Source organism: Mustela nivalis, assembly GCF_964662115.1.
Source record: "Mustela nivalis genome assembly, chromosome: 7".
Lineage (NCBI taxonomy): Eukaryota > Metazoa > Chordata > Mammalia > Carnivora > Mustelidae > Mustela > Mustela nivalis.
Genome location: NC_139026.1, coordinates 55,020,517 through 55,040,434, shown reverse-complemented (window position 1 = coordinate 55,040,434; position 19,918 = coordinate 55,020,517). Strand labels below are relative to the sequence as shown.

The following is a 19,918-nucleotide window of genomic DNA, read 5'->3' as shown; positions in this document are numbered from 1 at the left end:
AAAGTCATCCATAAGGGTTGGAATCCAAACTCTTGTTAATATTAATATTTTTTTATCTCTTTCCATGATTCATGAATATTCTTAATGGTATCTAGAATGGTGAATCCTTTCCAGAAGGTTTTCAGTTTACTTTGCCCAGATTCATCAGAGGAATCACTGTCTACAATAGCTATAGCTTTACAAAATATATTACTTAAATAATAAGACTTGGACATTGAAACTACTCCTTGCTCTGTGGCCTGCAGAATGGATGTTGTGTTAGCAGGCATGAAAACAGCATTAATCTTGATGGACATCTCCATCAGACCTCTTAGGTGACCAGGTGCATTGTCAAAAAGGAGTAATATTTTGAAAGGCTTTTTTTTTTTTTGAGAAGTGGGTCTCAACAGTGGGCTTAAAACATTCAGTAAACCCTGTTGTAAACAGATATGTTGTCACCCAAGCTTTGCTGTTCCATTTACAGAGCAGGCAGAGTAAATCTAGTATAATTCTTAAACACCCTAGGATTTTCAGAATGGTGAATGAGTATTAGCTTCAACTTAGAGTCACCTAACAAGAGAGTCAGTCTATCTTTTGAAGCCAGGAATTGACTGCTCTCCAGCTATAGAAGTTCTAGATTGCATCTTTTCCTAATATAAGGTTGTTTTGTTTTCATTGCAAATCTATTGTTTAGTGTAGCCACCTTCCTTAATTATCTTAGCTACATTTTTTGCATAACTTGGTTCTGCTTCTATATCAGTGCTTGCTGCTTTACTTTACATTTTTTTTGTTACAGAGATGGCTTCTTTCTTTAAATCTCACGAACCAACCTCTGCTAACTTCAAACTTTTCTACAGCTTCCACACCTCTCTCAGCCTTCATAGAATTGAAGAGAATTTGGGCCTTGCTCCGGGTTAGGCTTTGGCTTAAGGGAATGTTGTGGCTGGTTTGATCTATATAGACCACTGAAACTTTTTCCATATCATCAATAAGGCTGTCATGCTTTCTTATCATTTTTATCTTGACTGGAGTAGCACTTTTAATTTCCTTCAAGAGCTTTCCCTTTGCACTTCTTGGCTAACTGGTGCAAGAGGCCTAGCTTTCAGCCTCTCTCAGCTTTTGATATGCCCTCCTCACTAAGTGTAATCACTTTTGATTTAAAGTGAGGAATCTGTGACTCTTTCACTTGAACACTTAGGGGCCATTGAAGGGTTATTCATTGGCCTCATTTCAATATTGCTGTGTCTCAGGGAGTACAGGGGCCTGAGGAGAGGGAGAGAGGGGAATGTCTAGTTGGTGGCGCATTCAGAACACAGAAAACACTTACCAATTTTGTTTTTCTTATATGGCTGCAGTTTGTGATGCCCTAAAGTAATTAGAGGAGTAGCATTGAAGATCACTGATCAAAGATTATCACAACAAATAAAATTATAATGAAAATGTTAGAAATATTGGGAGAATTACCATAATGTGAAATACGTACGTGAAGTGAGCAAATGCTGTTGGAAAAATAGCACTAATAGACGTGCTTGATGCAGAGTTGCCACAAACCTTTAATTTGTAAAAAATGCAGTATTTGGGAGGTGCAGTAAAGTGAAGTGTGAAAGAATGAAGTGTGCCTATATTCCCTTGTGATGAACCAAGGAAATTCCCACTGTAATCTCCACTGGAGGAGTCAAGGGATAATAGAATAGCTGGGGATATTCCTTCTCAGGAGTCAGGGTGTGATTTCTCAAAGAGCCGAAGAAAATTTTCTTCACTGGAAAATATCAAAGTACCATGTTGCAACAGACTAGATGTCTGGAGCACTGGTTCAAGAGCTGACCTTAAGGAAAGAGACATGAATCTCTGGACAAGAAAGGAATTTAAATATCATTATCAAAGTGGGGGTTGTGTGTGTCCACTGGTGAAGTCCAGCCCTCATCCAAGTCATGTCAACATACAGATACCAAAAATAAATCCCTACTTAGGGAGATTATTCAATAAGATTATTGTAATAGGTAGAATATTCTGACCACAAGATACATAGGTGTCTCAAGAGCAAGCACAAAAAGACAGCTCTAGAGGTGAATAGTGCCAGGAGGAACTTTTTGGGAGAGTCGGATAAGCTGGTGGGAGCTAGGAGATGACATGGCCACGGTAGTTTAACAGGACATGTTTTTTTCTTGTGGTCACCTTATACTCAGAATGAGTCCTTAAGAGAGGGTGTTCTGTGTTTTGCTTAAGCTGAGAGCTAGCTAAAAAGTTCAGAGGTCTGTGGGGAGGAGATAAGCTTTACTGAACTTTGAACAAGTCAATAGGTCAGTAATGGGCATTTGTGAACTCTTGGCCAGAATTAATGTAAAATTCTTTTGGGTTTATGACAAATATATTGTTAAATCAGGTTCTGCAGCATTCTTTTTGGATATTAGGAGATATATTTACCGTATCATTGTCAGGCAGTGAACTCTTGCTATGTACTGGGGATAAACTTAGTTATATTGCTCCTGTTCCCAAAGGGCAGAGATCCTAGTTGAAGTAGAAAATGCTAATATCAGAAAAGTGGGAAAGACTGTAAGAACTCAAAAGAAGGAAAGCTGAAGCAATTGGGAAGATTCATGGAATAGATAAGATTTGAATTGGCCTTGAAGAGTTTGCCTCTTCAAGGCAATGAAAGGGAGGTATGGAGTGGGCGGGAAAATGAATATGCTATAGTAATGTAGTATGATGTCCTCACAGTCAATCTGTTCAAAACCAGCTTGTATGATGCAGAGGCTATAAAATTAAGTTAGAGTCTTAGGTAGAAGTCACCTGGTGGTGTCCTGAAGTATTGAGACTTTTTATGTTAGGCAAAGGAAATCAGAAAGCTTTTTGAGTTGGATCAAGTAGAATTACTAAAAGTGGAAGATGGTGGGAGAGTGTTGAGATCACTTACTATTAAAGTAGTTTAGGCATGAGGTCATGAAGGTCTAGACTAGGATAGTGGTTCTGAAAATGGAAAAGAGGCAGATTTAAGGGCATGCTAAAGAAGAGTCAGCGGGACAGTATTTGACAGACTGGGGAAAAGGGAGGTGTCAAAGAGGGTGTCCACTGTGTACCCATAATATTAGGAAAATGGTACCACTGACTTTTGAGGATATATTTATGTATATGTATACGTAAATCACACACACATATGTGTATGTATGTGTGTAGTTTTTGGCAGGTTGTGGGGGAGGTGATGAATTTAATTTAATGTATGGAAGAGATGGCCAACAAGATGTTACAGATGCAGTACTGACGGTTAGGCTGGAAATGATGATGATTTGATAATTATCTGAATAGAGTTGCTTTATTGACTAGGTGAACTTGCAGATTTTCTGTTTTGTTCTTTACATTTGTGGAACAAGAGACAATCTTGGGCATACCCATATTTGAGAAGTGGGAGGAAGATTTGAAACTAAAAAGCAGATGAAGCATGACCAGAAAAACGAGTAAATGTAGTATAAGGAGACTTTTACGTAGGTAGGGTTATGGTCTATTGTTGCTAAATAGAGGTCAAAAATAAGGACTGAGAAAAGGCCACTGGATTTGCTTCTGGAGACTTGGCGAGAGCAGTTTTAGGTGAGTGATGGGTGGGAAATTAGTCTCAGTTAGACTAAGATGGTAGTATGAAGTGTATTTAATATTGTAAGATTTTGTGGCTAGGAGAAATATAATTCTCTTGGTGGTAACAAGGTTAGGGTTATTCGAAATTTTTTTGATAGCAGGCATCTGGCAGGAGCCATTGAAGACACAAGAAATAGGGAATAATCCATAGAGCAAAGTTGCAGAGAGGAAGGAGAGACTGAATCAAAAGTATTGCTTCAACCATAAAAAGGAGAAAAGGTAACTTGTCATTTGTGACTGAAGACAAGATAAGGAGGATGGGTGGGATATATAGAAATCTTTGAGAAGTTCAAATTAAGATGTTGGGGATATATGACATTTACCTTGCTTCCTGTCTCACTGAGATTATTTTAGGAGATGATCTGAGATGGAAGGATTCAAGGCATGGAATTTTTCTTTAGGAAAGCAGAAAAAGTTTAGAAAGGCTACTAGAGAAAGTTTGGTAGGAAGTTAAAAAAGGAAAATGAGGATTCCTAAGCATCTATGCAGGTTCCACTAAAGGGATATGTTGGCAGATATTTGGATTATCTGGCTATTAGGAAGTTAGAAGGTAAGCTCTTTGGAATGGAAGTTAATGGAATGCATGGCATATATGCTACAACTCTGTGTGTGTGTGTGTGTATGTATGTATCCATTGTATTTCTTTCATAGATTAAAAAAATATTACCAATCAAATTATACCTTCCAGATATCTCATTGAACATATTGTTGAATAGATATTCATTGTAATATTGTAGAAAGTATTCAAATATCAGAAGGGGGATTAGACAGAGTGAATCCTGGATTTCCTTTTAATAGTTGGTAGGTTCACACAGTGTTCTTTATTTTTTTGAAAAGATTTTAAAGCAATCTCCACACCCATCATGGGGCTCCAGACTCACAAAACCAAGATCAAGAGTTACATGCTCTACTGACTGAGGCGGGTAGGCGGCCCTACGAATAGACCCTTAGAAATCTTAATTATAAATAGTACTGCTCAGTTAAAAGAAGTTAACTCGTCCCCCAATCTCAGCCCTCTTTTTTTACACCTTGTATGTAGAAGCCTTTTGAGATCTTAAATGATCAGAAAGGTTCTTTGGGTTTTGTAGATCAAATATTCAGTAGAAATATTAATGTTTGACTTGAAAGTCATAAACAGATAGCTAATATCTGATGCCCCATACAGATTTAGTACACAGTTTTCCAAGGATAGTGCCGTAAAGAAAGATGCTCAATGAATATTAGATTATTATCACTTTTGGATTTTAAATTGTAAGTTCTCTCAGGCAGTTGTTTAACCTGCTTAGCCCTGTGTAGTACTTAGCATTGTGCCCCTAACTACTGGGGACTCTTCCTGATTTTTGTAATTGGTTCATAGCATGAAGGGCTCAGTATAAGAGAGTGCAGTGGACACTGGGTACTCATAAATCATTGTGCTGAATGAAGGCATGAAATTAGTTTAAAAGTGAATCTGTGAGGGAAATTTATTAATTTGCCAAAAGCAGTATTAGATAAACAGAATAAGCAGACAGGGCTCTTAGTTACTTTTTTTAAAAAAACTATCCACCTGTTTGTTTTTGATTAAAACAGATGGATTTAAGCTTAGGAGGGACATTCATGTTATACTTCTAGATGAAAATTGTGGACTTTATAACTCCACTTGGCAGCCATAATCCATAAACTGGATTATAGATTCATAAACTGGATAAACATCACTTTTTTCTTCATACTTTTTTAAGCACCTTAATTTTTTTGAAATTAAATTCTTAAGGTAGTGGTTACTTTTTTTTTTTTTTTTAAAGATTTTTTCTTTATTTATCTGACAGAGATCACAAGTAGGCAGAGAGGCAGGCAGAGAGGGAGAGGAGGAAGCAGGCTCCCTGCTGAGCAGAGAGCCTGATGCAGGGCTCTGTCCCAGGACCCTGGGATCATGACCTGTACCAAAGGCAGAGGCTTTAAACCCACTGAGCCACCCAGGTGCCCCTAGTGGTTACTTTTAAATGGTACTTGGTATTGCCTTTGGACGACACAGCTTTAGACCTTTAGTTAAGTAATTGTGAGAGAAGATTGTGTACATTATTGCATAACTCTGTTATTATTTTTCCTCCCCTCATTTGTATTCTTCATCTCAGCCTTTAGATCTATGCTATCCAATACAACCATTTGTCTATTTAAGTTTAAGTGAATTCAGGTTAAATAAAGATTTAATTTCTTAGTCACACTAGCCACATTTTAAGTGCTCTCTAGCATGTGGCCAGTGGATACTGTATTACCCAGTGGAGAGTATATTTCTATCATCAGAGAAAATTCTTTTGGATAATTGTGCTCAAGATGTTTTTTTTTTTAAGATTTTATTTATTTATTTGACAGACAGAGACCACAAGTAGGCAGAGAGGCAGGCAGAGAGAGGAAGGTAAGCAGGCTCCCCGCCAAGCAGAGAGCCCGATGGGGGGCTCGATTTCAGGACCCTGGGATCACAACCTGAGCCGAAGGCAGAGGCTTTATTCCACTGAGCCACCCAGGTGCCCCCAAGATCTTTAATTACTAATGATGCCAGGAAAGTACGTGTCAGGAACTTGGAAAAGATATATAAAAACTCCCAAACCATAGAATTTATACAACTTACAATTCTACCAGTTTCAGCCTTTTCAAAGTTAAATATTATTTATTTAGGATAAGCCTTATATTTAGTTTTGATATTAGGTCTCATTTAGAGATCATTCTTTTTTTTTTTTTTTTTTTAAGATTTTAAAAATTTATTTGACAGAGAGAGTACAAGCAAACAGAGTGGTAGGCAGAAGGAGAGGGAAAAGCAGGCTTCCCACTGAGCAGGGAGCCAGATGCTGGGCTTGATCCCAGGACCCTGGGATCATGATCTGACCTGAAGGCAACCACTCAACAGACTGAGCCACCCAGGTGCTCCCAGAGATCATTCTGATAACAATTGAAAACAGAATAAAGTAGTTGTGTTAAAAACGGCCTCTGCCAGATTGTTTATTTAACAGGTTTATTAAGATATAATTGATAATGTAATAAATTATGCATATGAAAGTATATTTAGTAAGTTTTGATAAATATACCTCTCTCGAACTGTCCTCATAGATATAATACACCTATTACCTGTAGATTTCCTCGTGCCTCTTTATAATCTCTCCCTGTATAATCCCTTTCTTTTTGTCTACCTCCAGACAACCACTGATCTGCTTTCTTTCACAATAGAGTAATTTGAATTTTCTAAAATTTTATATAAATGGAGTCATGCAATTTATACTTTTTTGGGGGGGGTCTCACTTCTTTCACTGTATATGATTATTTTGAGATTCACATGTTACATGAGATCCCATGTTATGTGTACAAATAGTTCATTACTTTGTATTGTATGAATATATCACAGTTTGTTCATCCATTAATTTGTTGATGACATTTGTGTTGATCCCTGTTTGGCCTTACTTCATATAAGCTGCTATGAATATTTATGTATAGGTCTTTTGACTATGTTTTTTTTTCTCTTGAGTAAATACCTTGGAATGGAATGGCTGGATCATATGGTAGGATGTATGTTTAACCTTTTAAGAAACTGTCAAACTGTTATCCAAAGTGGTTGCACCATATACATTCCCCCCCAGGAGAGTGTGAGTGTTCCACTGGCTCCATATCCTTTTGAATTCTTGGTATGGCCAAACTTTTTAATTTTATATGACAGACTGTTTTAATAAGAAAAGACTGACCTAGTAGAATTATTTCCTTGCTCTTGCAACTTTTTGTATTTAAATGCTGCAAAAATAGTGTTTTGTTTGTGAAGAGACTTAAGACAGTCTTTTGTAGATTTATTTACTCTTATTTTTTATAGTATTTGTTCACTAATGTTGATTTGAAACTCAATTTATAGGAACCATTACATTTCCTTTCTTTTTACTTACATATTTTTCTTTTTCTGTTCTAGCGGCCCCTTTGTTGCTTTATGCAAACAGACGGGACTTGCGATTGGTTGATGCTACAAATGGCAAAGAGAATGCTACAATTGTAGTTGGAGGCTTGGAGGATGCAGCTGCGGTGGACTTTGTATTTGGTCATGGCTTGATATACTGGAGTGATGTCAGCGAAGAAGCCATTAAACGAACAGAGTTTAACAAAACTGAGAGTGTACAGAATGTTGTTGTCTCTGGATTATTGTCCCCTGATGGGCTGGCATGTGATTGGCTTGGAGAAAAATTATACTGGACAGATTCTGAAACAAATCGGATTGAAGTTTCTAATTTAGATGGATCTTTACGAAAAGTGTTATTTTGGCAAGAGTTGGATCAACCCAGAGCTATTGCCTTAGATCCTTCAAGTGGGTAAGTTTTGTGCAATGTACAGACCAGACTATCTCTGTTTCCTGGTTTCCATTTGCTAGCTTAGACAACCCCCATTCCCATCCCCAAGAGAAAAGAAAGATCAAAAACTAAATTTCAGATTCTTTGAGCTTCTTTGTCAAGTAGACTTGAATGTGGGAAATTATGTTGTGTTCTTCAAGTAAGGTGTTTCTGTAAATTTTGTGATAATTGTGTTTCTGACATTACTTATGGGATAGCCATAGATAGAGTTTTTGCATTTAATAATTACGAGAGGATAATTAGATGGCAGAGAAGAAGGGATGAAGACCTTACAAGAGTAGTATTTGATAGCTCAAGACAATGTAAAGCAGTCTTATGGATCTTACAACTTTTAGTGTATATGCAGTCATTTTGTTATACTAGTATCTTTTTATTAAACTTTGAAGTATTATTTAATATGTCAGTATTGAATGAAAAACAAAAATTAAATTGTTAAACAACTCATTTCTATTTAAACATATATGTGCTGTAAAGGTTTAAAGGTTTATTTTCTAAAGAGAAGGGAAACTTCAAGCTATGAGTAAATCCCATTAGAAAATGTGAACTGTCAACACATGCTCCTGCTACTATGCTTCACTTCTGTCATATACCATTCCTTGATACTTGTTTATTACACATATATGTAATTTGTATAATATATAAAAAATACATTTTTTAGAGGGACACTAAGCGGTATCTGCTAAAGTCAGATGGTCTCTTAATAAAGCATCAGAAAGTATGTGGCTCCCATGGTAGGAAAAAAGGGTTGACTGTCCCAAGGAGGAGATCAGAGATGCTGGATATGCAGTAAACTGTACTGATGAAAAATTTGGTTGTTGAGAACTTGCAAGATACTTTTGAGAAGTGGAATCTTTGTTTTGCCAACAGTTTGTGAGTCGCAGAGAGTGTTGAAATGTTTGTGAGGTTACTGCTTTATAGAATACACAGGCGTTTGGTGCTCTCAGTGGTCATTAGGGAATAATACTTTGGTGAAAAGAGAAATATTTCTTAAATTGTTTTTGACAAATTTAATCTTATAACTGTAAGGGCAGTGATGGCAGTTTAGCCAAATATCTTTTAAGTAGTATGTTTAGAGCTCTGCTTTTTTTGTACTATTCTTAGGGAGAGAGGAGGGAATATCTTTAAGGATTTACAATCTTTTTAAGGACAGAAAACTTGGACAAGAGAACTTTTCCTTCTTCAAAAGCATGCTTATTTGTATTATACAGTATGTATGTGGTGAGAGGAAGAGTGTTAAAGGGAATTGGAAGGGCCACAGGAGCTTTTATGGAGAAGGGGTGGATAATATAGCTTGGTTACCACAATTCCATAGCAGCATTTAGATCATTTCTACAAGGAATAATGATTTTATGATAGTACATACTCAAGGGAGCCAAATTTATAGGGAAGTCTTGACTACTCAGGATCTAATCATCTAATGATTAAACAAATCATTCTCATTTTGTATCCTAAAGTAATGAACTTTACTTCTTGGTGTCAGGTCTGATAAGTGTCTTAGGGAGTAAGTTTATCATACTATTAAAAAAATACATTAGAGTTTCTGTGGCTTTAGTTTACCCATGATACTTACCAGCATTGAAGGTGAGAAACTGCCAGTGATTTAGCAGATCAAGAATATTATTAAAAGAATCAATAAAAGTGTGCATTGAAGGTAGAAAGTAGTGTTATTTAAGCTTCTAAGGGATAATCAGTGAATACTTTCCTTGAGGCCTTAAATTTTGGTCAAATACTCAGTGAAATTTTTTTTTCATTATTTTTGATGGTTGTGGTTAGTGTTGCTTATGTGTATGAATGTGTGAAAATTTACCCTTCCCCCCGTTCTTAAAATCTTTTTTTAATTTTTGGAAAGTTATGGATCATGTGGCTATTTTTAAAATTACACAACTGAAAATTAATACAATGCATCCAAATGGTATACATTTGGTAATTAGCATGATGGAGTGTAAAATTATATTTTAAACTCATGCATTTTAAAATACATTCTATCAGTCTTCACTGTTGATCTTAGATTTATGTTAAGGATTGTGGTTTTACTGGAAAAGTTATTTTGGATTGAGTACATCACTTATTGAACAGAAGAAATGATTTCCAGATTTATTTTGGGGGAGAGAAAAGAAGTTTACTTTCCAGAGAAAGTACATGAAAACAGTGCTGAAGAAAAGTGTAGGCTTTATCAGAGTTCCAGTATCCTGGGTTATAAGGTTCAGAAGAGCTGAGTGAACTCTCTCACATCAGCTTATGTAAAAGGAAAGCTATTGAATGACTGGTATTGTTTGAGCCCTGGGAACTAGTGCAGACATCTGTGTGCTTTCGGATGTATGGAGTTCTTTGTGTAATCAGTCCATTTAGCCTAGACGGAAGGAGGATTTTTATTTCCCTCCTGAAATTTGGCCTCTGTTAGTCTGAGATTTTTTTTTCCTTTTGAGTGATGGCAGTGTAGAATTCAGAATAAGGAACAGGAAAACCTGTGTATAGAAATTGTTGTAGGAATGAACAAACATACTTAAAGAGAGCAGTATTCTTTTAGTGAGGTAATTCCTGACTATTTGACTGCTCTACTTATGGAGTTCCTTAGTCTGTTCCACAATGACTGAACTAATCTTAGTGATGTTGAGGGCCAGCTGTTTCAGGTACAAATAAAGTAGTTTTAAGGGTTTTTTGTTGTTCAGGATATCTGTACATATTCCAGATTCTTCTGAATATTTTTTAAAAAGCTAAACTTTAGGGATTCAGTCTGAAGTAAATTCATACTTAATAGCTTTAAGAGATACTTTTAAAATATATTTTTTATCATCAGGAATATTTATAACACTAAAAGTTTCACTTTAAAAATGCTTGCAGAACTAACACAAAGAAAAAATAATGTATAATTTCCCTAACAAGTATGTATATGTATATGTATGTATGTGTGTATGTATGCACACACACACACACACACACACACACACACACACATATATAATTGTCATATCTTGGGTATGTTTAGAAGTATTTAATACACTGGTGTGTTCCAGCTGACTAAACTCATTCCTGCCACATAACAGTGTTCAATATATATTTTTGAGCAACCAGACCTTATACTTCCTTTCACAATCCTGTTTTCGTTGTTAGAGGAGAAAGTATTTTCTAAGCAAGTACAAATTTTAGCATCGTTTCATGAATTCTACCCCAGTATGGTTTTGATTACAATTGTTTATTTAAAGCATATTTAAGATTTTTAGTTGTTTCAAGTTATCAAGACAATAGAGCTTGTTTCATATCACATCTATATCTCTTATTTACCAGCAAGTCACTTTATTTTTTTGGACTTTAGTCCAAAACATTAAGTTTGAAAAGTGAGATATTTAAATAAGTACTCTGTATCTATTTTAAAATTTTTATTTTACAATTATGGACATTATATAAGTCCGTTATTTAGGTATGCTACACTTAGAATGTGTTTCTACAGAACAGATTTTTTTTCAAAAGTTTTATTTTATTTTATTTTATTATTTATTTGTCAGAGAGAGAGAGTGCACACAAGCAGGGAGGAGCAGAGGCAGAGGGAGAAGCTTCTCCCCACTGTGCAGGGAGCCTGATGTGGGACTCTATCTGAGCCAAAGGCAGTCACTTAACCGACTGAGCCAGCTAGATGCTGTATGGAAGAGAGTCTTGAAATTTTGTTTCTGTTGTCCTTATTGTATAAGTCATCGTACTCAACCTCCTTTTTTATGGCTGTTTGACCCATAACACCAGTTTGCTGATTCCACTGGATGTAAACCTGGTGATTCACAGACCTGTACCCCTGTGGATAAAAATATATGTTTATAAAAAAATAAAAATAAAAAATAATTAAAAAGAAAAAAAAAGAAAATACTTTAAAATTTCAAAAGATTCTTTTTTTTTTTTTTTTAAAGATTTTTTTAAAGATTACATAGATTCAATATAGTTTGGTGGTGGGGTTTTTGAGATTGTCCCAATTTAAGAGAAATTTGTTAGAACAGCCACTAATCCAGGAAATCTGGAGTATTGGCTTGGCTTTACCAGTCTCTGGGATATGATTCAAAGCCCTTGACAATGGAAAAACACACGAACAACTTTTTAAGAATAAGTAAGTATGTGTATATATGTGTATTCTCAAATGTTAGTGTAGGGGTTTTCCCTTAAAAAAAACCCTCATCCAATTTTTAGTTCTTTATATCTAGTGATATCCATTACCCTCTCTTAGACTGAGTTGTAATTATGTAGACAAATTTTTTTTATGTCCCGTATTTTCAGGTCCACTTTTATTGAAGAAACATTGAAAGGGAATATTTGTAGTATAACTAAATGACTTTACCTAGCCCTGTCTCTTAATAGCTTTGCTTTTTATTTTTATTTATTTATTTTTTAAAGATTTTATTTATTTGACAGACAGAGATCACAAGTAGGCAGAGAGACAGAGGGGGGGGGGGGAAAGCAGGCTCCCTGTTGAGCAGAGAGCCCAATGCGGGGCTCGATTGCAGGACCCTGGGATCATGACCTGAGCCAAAGGCAGAGGCTTTAACCCACTGAGCCACCCAGGCACCCCGATAGCTTTGCTTTTTAAAGAAGAGCTTTCCTTGCTTGTAGCACTGACCTTTTTCTTTCTTTTTTTTTTTTAAGATTTTATTTATTTGACAGATCACAAATAAGGAGAAAGAGGGGGAAGCAGGCTCCCTGCTGAGGAGATCCTGAGACCCTGAGATCATGACCTGAGCTGAAGGCAGAGGCTTAATGCACTGAGCCACCGAGATGCCCCTAGCACTGATCTTTTAATTCAGCCTTAGCAGAAAGAAGAACGAAATTTTGTGAGATTCAAAAATAGGATACCTTTAACTGAGTTTTGGCTTTCTGTATTTTGGTGGTCTTATGTACCTTGCTCTATTCCACTATGACTGGCTCTTTAGAAATGTAGTAAATTAGTTTTGACTGGCACCAAGTATTTGTGCCATTGAGCCTTTAAGATTTTAGAAGGAGGAGTTTGCCAGATAGCTAATTTGTGAAATAGGAATAAAATGATTGTCTTTTTAAAAAAAAATTTTTATTTATTAGACTGCATGCACATGATAGAGAGTGTGCTCCGGTGTGCACGTGTACAAGGCAAGGGGAGAGCCAGAGGGAGAAGACTCCCCTTGAACCGGGAGCCCAACGCAGGGACTCCATTCCAGGACCCTGGGATCATGACCTGAGCCCGGGTAGACTGGGGAAGCCTATTTTCTACCCATTAAATCCTAGACCTGATAGGGAATCTTGAGGATCTTATAGCTAAATGCCTTCACTTTGAGGCTGAAGAAACCAAGGCCTTGGCTAAAATAGGAGACAGCCAGATTCTTAGTTGAGATTTTCCAGTTCCACATTTGGTTCTTTTTTCTTCATGAAAAGTATCTTGCTAAAGTAGTGTGTTTTGTTTTACAAATTGAATTACCTTAAAAATGCAATGTGTTAGCTTTATTTAAAGGAGGCTTTTATAAATTCTTTGTTTTTAGATTTACTCTATCAGTTTCTTATTTTACCATTGCTTTTTGCATCCACTTAATCCATTTGGGTTCAGTTTCCTTCTGCTCAGAGTATGTTCTTGAATATTTCTTTCAGCAAAAGTTGCTTAGCGGTAAACTCTTGGTCTTCACCTGTAAATGTGTTTAATTTGCCCTCATTCTTGAATGATAATTAGTTGGTAATGGAATCTGGATGATAGTTATTTTCACTCAGTTGTTGGAGGGTATTATGATTTTACTTGTTGCTGTGAGACGTCTGGTATTTCCTAATTATTGTTGCTTTGTAAGTACTTTATCTTTTTATTGTTTGTTTTGTTTTTTTTTCCTGCTTCTTTAAAAGCATTCCCTATGCATCTTTTGATATTCTGTAGCTTTTCCTACCCTGTGTCTAGTTGTCTCTATTTTTATATATCCTGCTTAGAATTCATGTTTGTAGAATCTAATCCTTATTGTTATCTGATAGTTCTAGAAACTTACTATGCATTATTTCTTAACTTTTCCTTCATCATCCTTAGATTCCCTTGGAGCTCCTGTTTGATGTATGATGGACTAATTTTGTGCTCCATGCCTCTTGATCTTGCTTTCATATTGTCTCTCTCTTGGCTACTATGTGGTTTATTTTTTTACTTGTCTTCCAGATAACTAATTTTAAAAATGAGTTCATGTTGATATCTCTGCCACAATCCAGTTCCAATCTACCACCACAGTATTACATTATAGTGTTGGCCCTTTCCTTTTTTGGTCAATTCTGTGTCAGTCAGAAACCTGGTTTATCAATATAAATATCAAATATTTATCAGATACGCAATAGATTGTCATATATTATTCGTAGTGTGCAAGGATTTCAGAATTGCTAACCTGTACTCTTATGAGCAACAAATTTACTGTCTAGTGTACAATACTATGAAACTATTGTCTGCAGAGTCAAAATACTGTTTTCCAAATTTATTTGGGTAATTTCTTTCTTACCTGTTGCAATGTGGCTGTATTATTCATTCGTAATATATTTATCATGGTTTGTATTCATTTTGAATATCCACCTCAATATCCTAGCTGATTTTAAGTATTGATTTATATTGGAGTTATGTGAAACAGTTGCCACATTTTTGAGAGTTAGAGATAACGTGAGTTAGACTGTGAGCAGTTTTCCTCCTCCCCATCCTTCTACCCTGGTCCTATTCTCCCTTTCTCTCTTGTCTGTTCCCTCTTATTTAGAGATACCTTACTCTTACTAATTTTTGGTTTTATCCTCTTGAAATCCTTTTTGCACAAATGAACTAATACTTGAGTATTTTCTTATATTCTCTTTTTATCTTACATGAAAGGGTAACATACTAAAGTGCTCTTTGGCATTATCTCTTTTTTTACTTACCAATACATCCTGAATATCATTCCATAGAGCTCTTCCTCATTCTTTTTTACAATGATTATAGTATTCCATTGTATGAATGTACCATAGTTCATTCAACCACCCTCTTATGTTTAGACATTTGGGCTGTTTTTTTAGCTCAGATATTTTAAAGCAAACCCACACAATGATCCCTCGCTTGTGAATGCTTCATTTTACATTCCTAAAAGAGAAAAACATTTTCTTCCATAACCACAGTACTATAATCTTCCAGACACTCCAAAATGAATAATTCTTTAATATTCTAAATTACTCAGCCTACATTCAGATATGCAAAATAGTCTCAGAAATGTCCTTTATGGTTGGTATGTTTGAATCAGGATCCAAAGCAAGGTTCACAAGTTGCATTTGGTTTTGCCTCTCAAGTTTCTCTAGAACACCATCCCCTCCATCCCCCTCCTTTTTTTTCTTTCAGCCTTGACTTACTGGAAAGATTGTGCAGTTGTCCATTAGAATGTTTTAGATTTTGGATTTTCTAAGAGATTCTTGTGATGTTTAACTTAATTTTATTCTTTTGTATTTCTTATAAAATGAGATTTAGAATAGAAGACTTAAGTGACAAATTCAGTTTTTGTCATGAATGTTTCATAGGCAGTATAGTAATGAGTACTTCATATTCATCACATCAGAAAGTATATAATGTCTTGTCCTACTTACAGTGATACTGAGTTTGTTCAGTAGGTTCAGATGCCGAAAGTTAGTATCTTTATTATAAGGTTGAGTTTTTCCTCTTGTCTGTGAATAATTTGTGGGATGATCCTTCTGTACCTACCAATATCCATTTCTTCATCACGTGATTGTTTTAACACCCACTGGGGATCATTTTTTGTGTTATTTCATTAGGGATATTTGTTACTGTTTTATGATGTTTTACTGCATGTATTGTATTCCATCTTTTATGTGTTTTAATCGTTGAGATATTTACAGTTTCTATCAGATTGGTCAGTTGTCTGAAGTTCTTAGAAATTCACTTCTGTTCTTTGTTATATTTGCTGATTCTTGCTTAAGGTGAACTGTTTCCTTAGATGTCATATAGTTTGGTTATGAGCTGATCTTCAAAAGGGTTGTCAAGAATCCTGAGTGCCTCATGGGGGTGCATATTCCTCCAGAGAGGTTTTAGTTTGTTTCTACCAGACACCCTAGGGGTGTTTCCAGGAACAATTTTATTTTTTCTTTGTAAATTAAAGTATAATTTCTATACAGTAGAATGCATAGACCTTAATCGTGCAGTTTTGACAAATGTGTACATCTCTATTATCATCTCATTCAAACAGAGATTACTTTTTATGTTTATTTTTTTGAGTTAGAAGTTCCTGTACCATATACTGAGAATTAATTCAAATTCTAAACCTATGTGAGCGAGCGTTGGATACAGAGTTTTTGGTGATTTTCCCCACTTTTTCAGAGCTTAGGCCAAGACTGTGAAAAGCTTCTTTGCCTTTCTCTGCCAGTGGCATATTTTTCTACTTCATTGTTCCCTGAGGGTCTGTGCTTTGTGCAAGAATCTTACATCTAACACAATGCTTCTTATGTGTCTGGGCTTTATCTTCCCTGTTTCACTGTGGAAACACAAGTACCTCAGTTTCTGAGATGAGAAAATCCTACAGGATTGTTGTAGCATCAAACATCCACTGTTTTTTACCTCCCTGTTCATTTTTGGCTCTGTAGATTTCTCCTACTTTCACGGTACCTTAGTTGTACATTTAAGAGGGTTTATGTATTTTTATTTTGTGTATATGTATTTATTAGTCTTTTTGGGGTCTTTAACAAAATACTACCTACTCGCTTATAATGACAGAAATTTATTGCTCACAGTTCTGGAGTCTAGGAAGTCCAAGAATAAGATGCCAGAGTGGTCCCTTTTTAGTAAGGGCCCCTTCCTGGTTCATAGCTGTGCCTTCTTGCTGTGTCCTCACGTGGTGGAACAGCCTAGGGTTTGCTTTGTAGCTCTGTCCTCATGACTAAACACCTCCCAAAGGCCCCACATGCTAATACTGTGAACTTTGAGCATTAGGACTTCAACCTGTGAATTTTGAGGGAACGCAAACATTCAGACTATAGCAATGTATAAATCAAATAGACTAATGAGTGGTTCTAGAGGTTTTGTGAAAGGAGGGATTTCTGGTTATTTTGTTACTAAATTATCAAAAATAGAAACTCTGACTTTTATGTTTTTAAATATTGCCTTTTCTTATTGTGGATATATGTACATGATAGTTGAGCATTATTCATACTTACTAATAATGTGTATTAATGACTTATTTTAATTATAGGTAGATTATATAAGTAACTTCAAGGATCATGAAGTGATTTATGATCTAGTATAGATCTGATTCACTTAGTTTTTATGACTCAATTCTAAATGTTTTCTTAATTAGCCATCATTTTGTGTAATTACATCTTGTAAAGGGTGAAAATTTATCCCTTCAGTTTAGGTTTATTGAATATTTTTGAATATTTTTGTTATGGGAAACTGGATGCAGATTGAGTAACATGCTAGATTAGGGGTTTGTGAATATTTTGGAAAATTTATTATTTTACCCTTACCTAAATTTTAGACATTATATGCTTTGGAATGTAATAAATCTGTATAAGACGAATTTGTATAAAATGGCTGGAATGTAGTCTGATTGTTGGTTGAGATATTTTTACTTTCTGGCATAAGAAATTTTGATGTTTTGAAAACTTAATATTTTCTTTACTTACTGTAATTACTTCCTAATTTAAAAAAATCCCGTCTTCTCCCTTCACTTCATTTAAAATTTATTTTCCAGAAAGTATTGCAGTGAATATCAGGCCAGATACAGTGATAAAATTACATTTGTATGGAAACTAGTGAACAGCATTTAACAACCTGGTACTGGTTTATGATTTTTGATGAATAGCAGATGTGAATACTATGTTAAACTGGCGCTGTAACCATGTATATTTAATTCTTCAGTATCAAGTAAGAATGTTTATCTTCTCTTAAGTCAAAGCCAAATAGAACGCATTGAAGCCAAAATAAATTAGGGGCCAAATAGACCACATAATTGGAGAGTTGGTAATAATTGTTGGTGAAGAGAGATTTCTTCTATGTGAGCCTGTAGCCTGGGTTTTGAGAAGCCACAGGATATATTTATCAGACACTCTTGCATTTCCTAAAGGATACTAAAATTAGCTTTTTAAAAAAAAATACTGATAAAAAAGCCTTTGCAGAATATATACACAGCTAGTCGAATTTACCAACTTTATTGTTAAGTACTTTTAGGTAATCAAAGGTTTCTAAGCTAGGTTAACTGCCCCAAACAAAAGAAGTAAGCCTAACCAAACCTACTCCTTAATATGTGTACCCCAATTATTTTTTATCTTTGGAAAGATAAAGTGATGTAGTCAAGTTTACCTCATAGTCTAATTTTTTTTTTTTTTGAAGATTTACTTTTTTATTTGAGAGAGTGTGTGCATACATGAGACTGGGGGGTTGCAGAGGGAGAGAATCTCCAAGCAGACTCCCCACTGAGTATAGAGCCCTGCACTGGGCTGGAACCCCACTCTGGGCTTGATCCCATGACCCATTAGACCAATGACCTGAACCAAAACCAAGAGTCAGGTACTCAGACAAGCCACCCAGGCACACCAACCTCGTAGTCTAATTTTTAATTGCTGATTTAAGGGGAAGGTTTGAAGCCTCAGTGTCAAATATTCCTTATTCTAATAACAGAAAATGTTTATGTCCTATCCTAACAGAGAATATGGAGAATTTTTTTTTCCTTAGGAATCTTTTTTCCCCCTGCATCCTGAAATCTCTATTCTGCTACAGTCTAATGTTTTATTCCACTAGTAGATCTTTAAATAAAAAGTTTACGCCTCTCTTATTGGCTGGTGCCCAATCCGCTTTAAAGATTAATGCTCTCTTAAGAATATCAACACCTAGATATTGCTCTTTATTAAGTCTGATACCTTGGTATGTCACTCAGGCTTTAAACAGGTGCCCTTTCCCATAACCCACCTGATTTCTGACAGTCTCTTACACAGCTTAACAATTAGAGCCAGACTTTCTATATATTTTAGTGCTGGAAATGGTCTTCCCTTGCCTTTCCAGCACAGATGTAACTCTTTATGATTTATTTGACATTCATTGCCCCCATGATGCTTTGTATTGGCAACTCTACTCTGTTTCTGGAAATTATGAAGTCAGAAGTATTTTGAAAAATGACAAAAATCCCTAAAGGATTCAATTTTGTTTTTAAATTATCTGTGTATAATAAATTTATGTGAAAAAATTGGAAAGTTAAAAAAGTTTACTGGGAATTCTTTTTTAAAGATCTTTTTATTTATTTTAGAGTGCACATAAGCCAGGGAAGGAGGAGAGGGAGAGAATCTGAAGTAGACTTCCCGCTCAGTGCAGAGTCCAAGCCCAGGGCTCAATCCCACAACCCCGAGATCAGGACCTGAGCTGAAATCAAGAGTTGGATGCCCAACTGACTGAGCCACTCAGGTGTTCCATTTATTGGGAATTTTTAAAGCCCTTTTATAAACTTGTAATTTTCTTAGTTCACATAAATCTTTCAGACACATAGAATGGACTTTTTCTTTCTTTAGTACCTAGATGTCTGTTACATTTGTAGAGATGTTTTATCTTTGTACCATGTCTGGATTATACATATTTGAGAGCAGAACATGCTAGTCTTTTCTTGGACTACACTTACACTAAGGAATATAAATTGATATTCATTTGATAAAGTTAAAATACTGTAACTCAACTTTTTCTCATCACCTGACCCAAAAAAGTCCTCAGATAATCATAACCTAGGTTGCAGAGTAAATCCTCTTTGTCTACATTGGATACAGAAGATACTTTGTTTAATTTTGGAGGACAAATCCCGTGTAGGTGTTTTCTTTTCTCTCACTAAAGTTGTTCTCTTCCCCTCATGCTGAATGATGAGTTTGGGTTGCAAAATGGTACCATCCTTGAGAGTAGCTGCTATAGTTCTTCAGCATCACATCCCTCAGAAGTTCAGTAGCTTCTGTTCCCTTTGGATCAGCTTCATTGATGCATCCCTGAGTGCCATGAA

The 19,918-nt window shown here is 35.6% G+C and overlaps 1 protein-coding gene across 2 annotated transcripts in view; it reads left to right on the top strand.

The window, feature by feature from the left end:
* LRP6 (LDL receptor related protein 6) overlaps nt 1-19,918 on the top strand; it is a 171,972-nt gene that overhangs the window by 17,909 nt on the left and 134,145 nt on the right. For both annotated transcript variants that reach the window (XM_082741051.1, XM_082741050.1), the window contains exon 2: nt 7,529-7,922. In XM_082741051.1, coding sequence (XP_082597177.1) covers nt 7,529-7,922 — 394 coding nt within the window. The remainder of the gene's footprint in view (nt 1-7,528; nt 7,923-19,918) is intronic.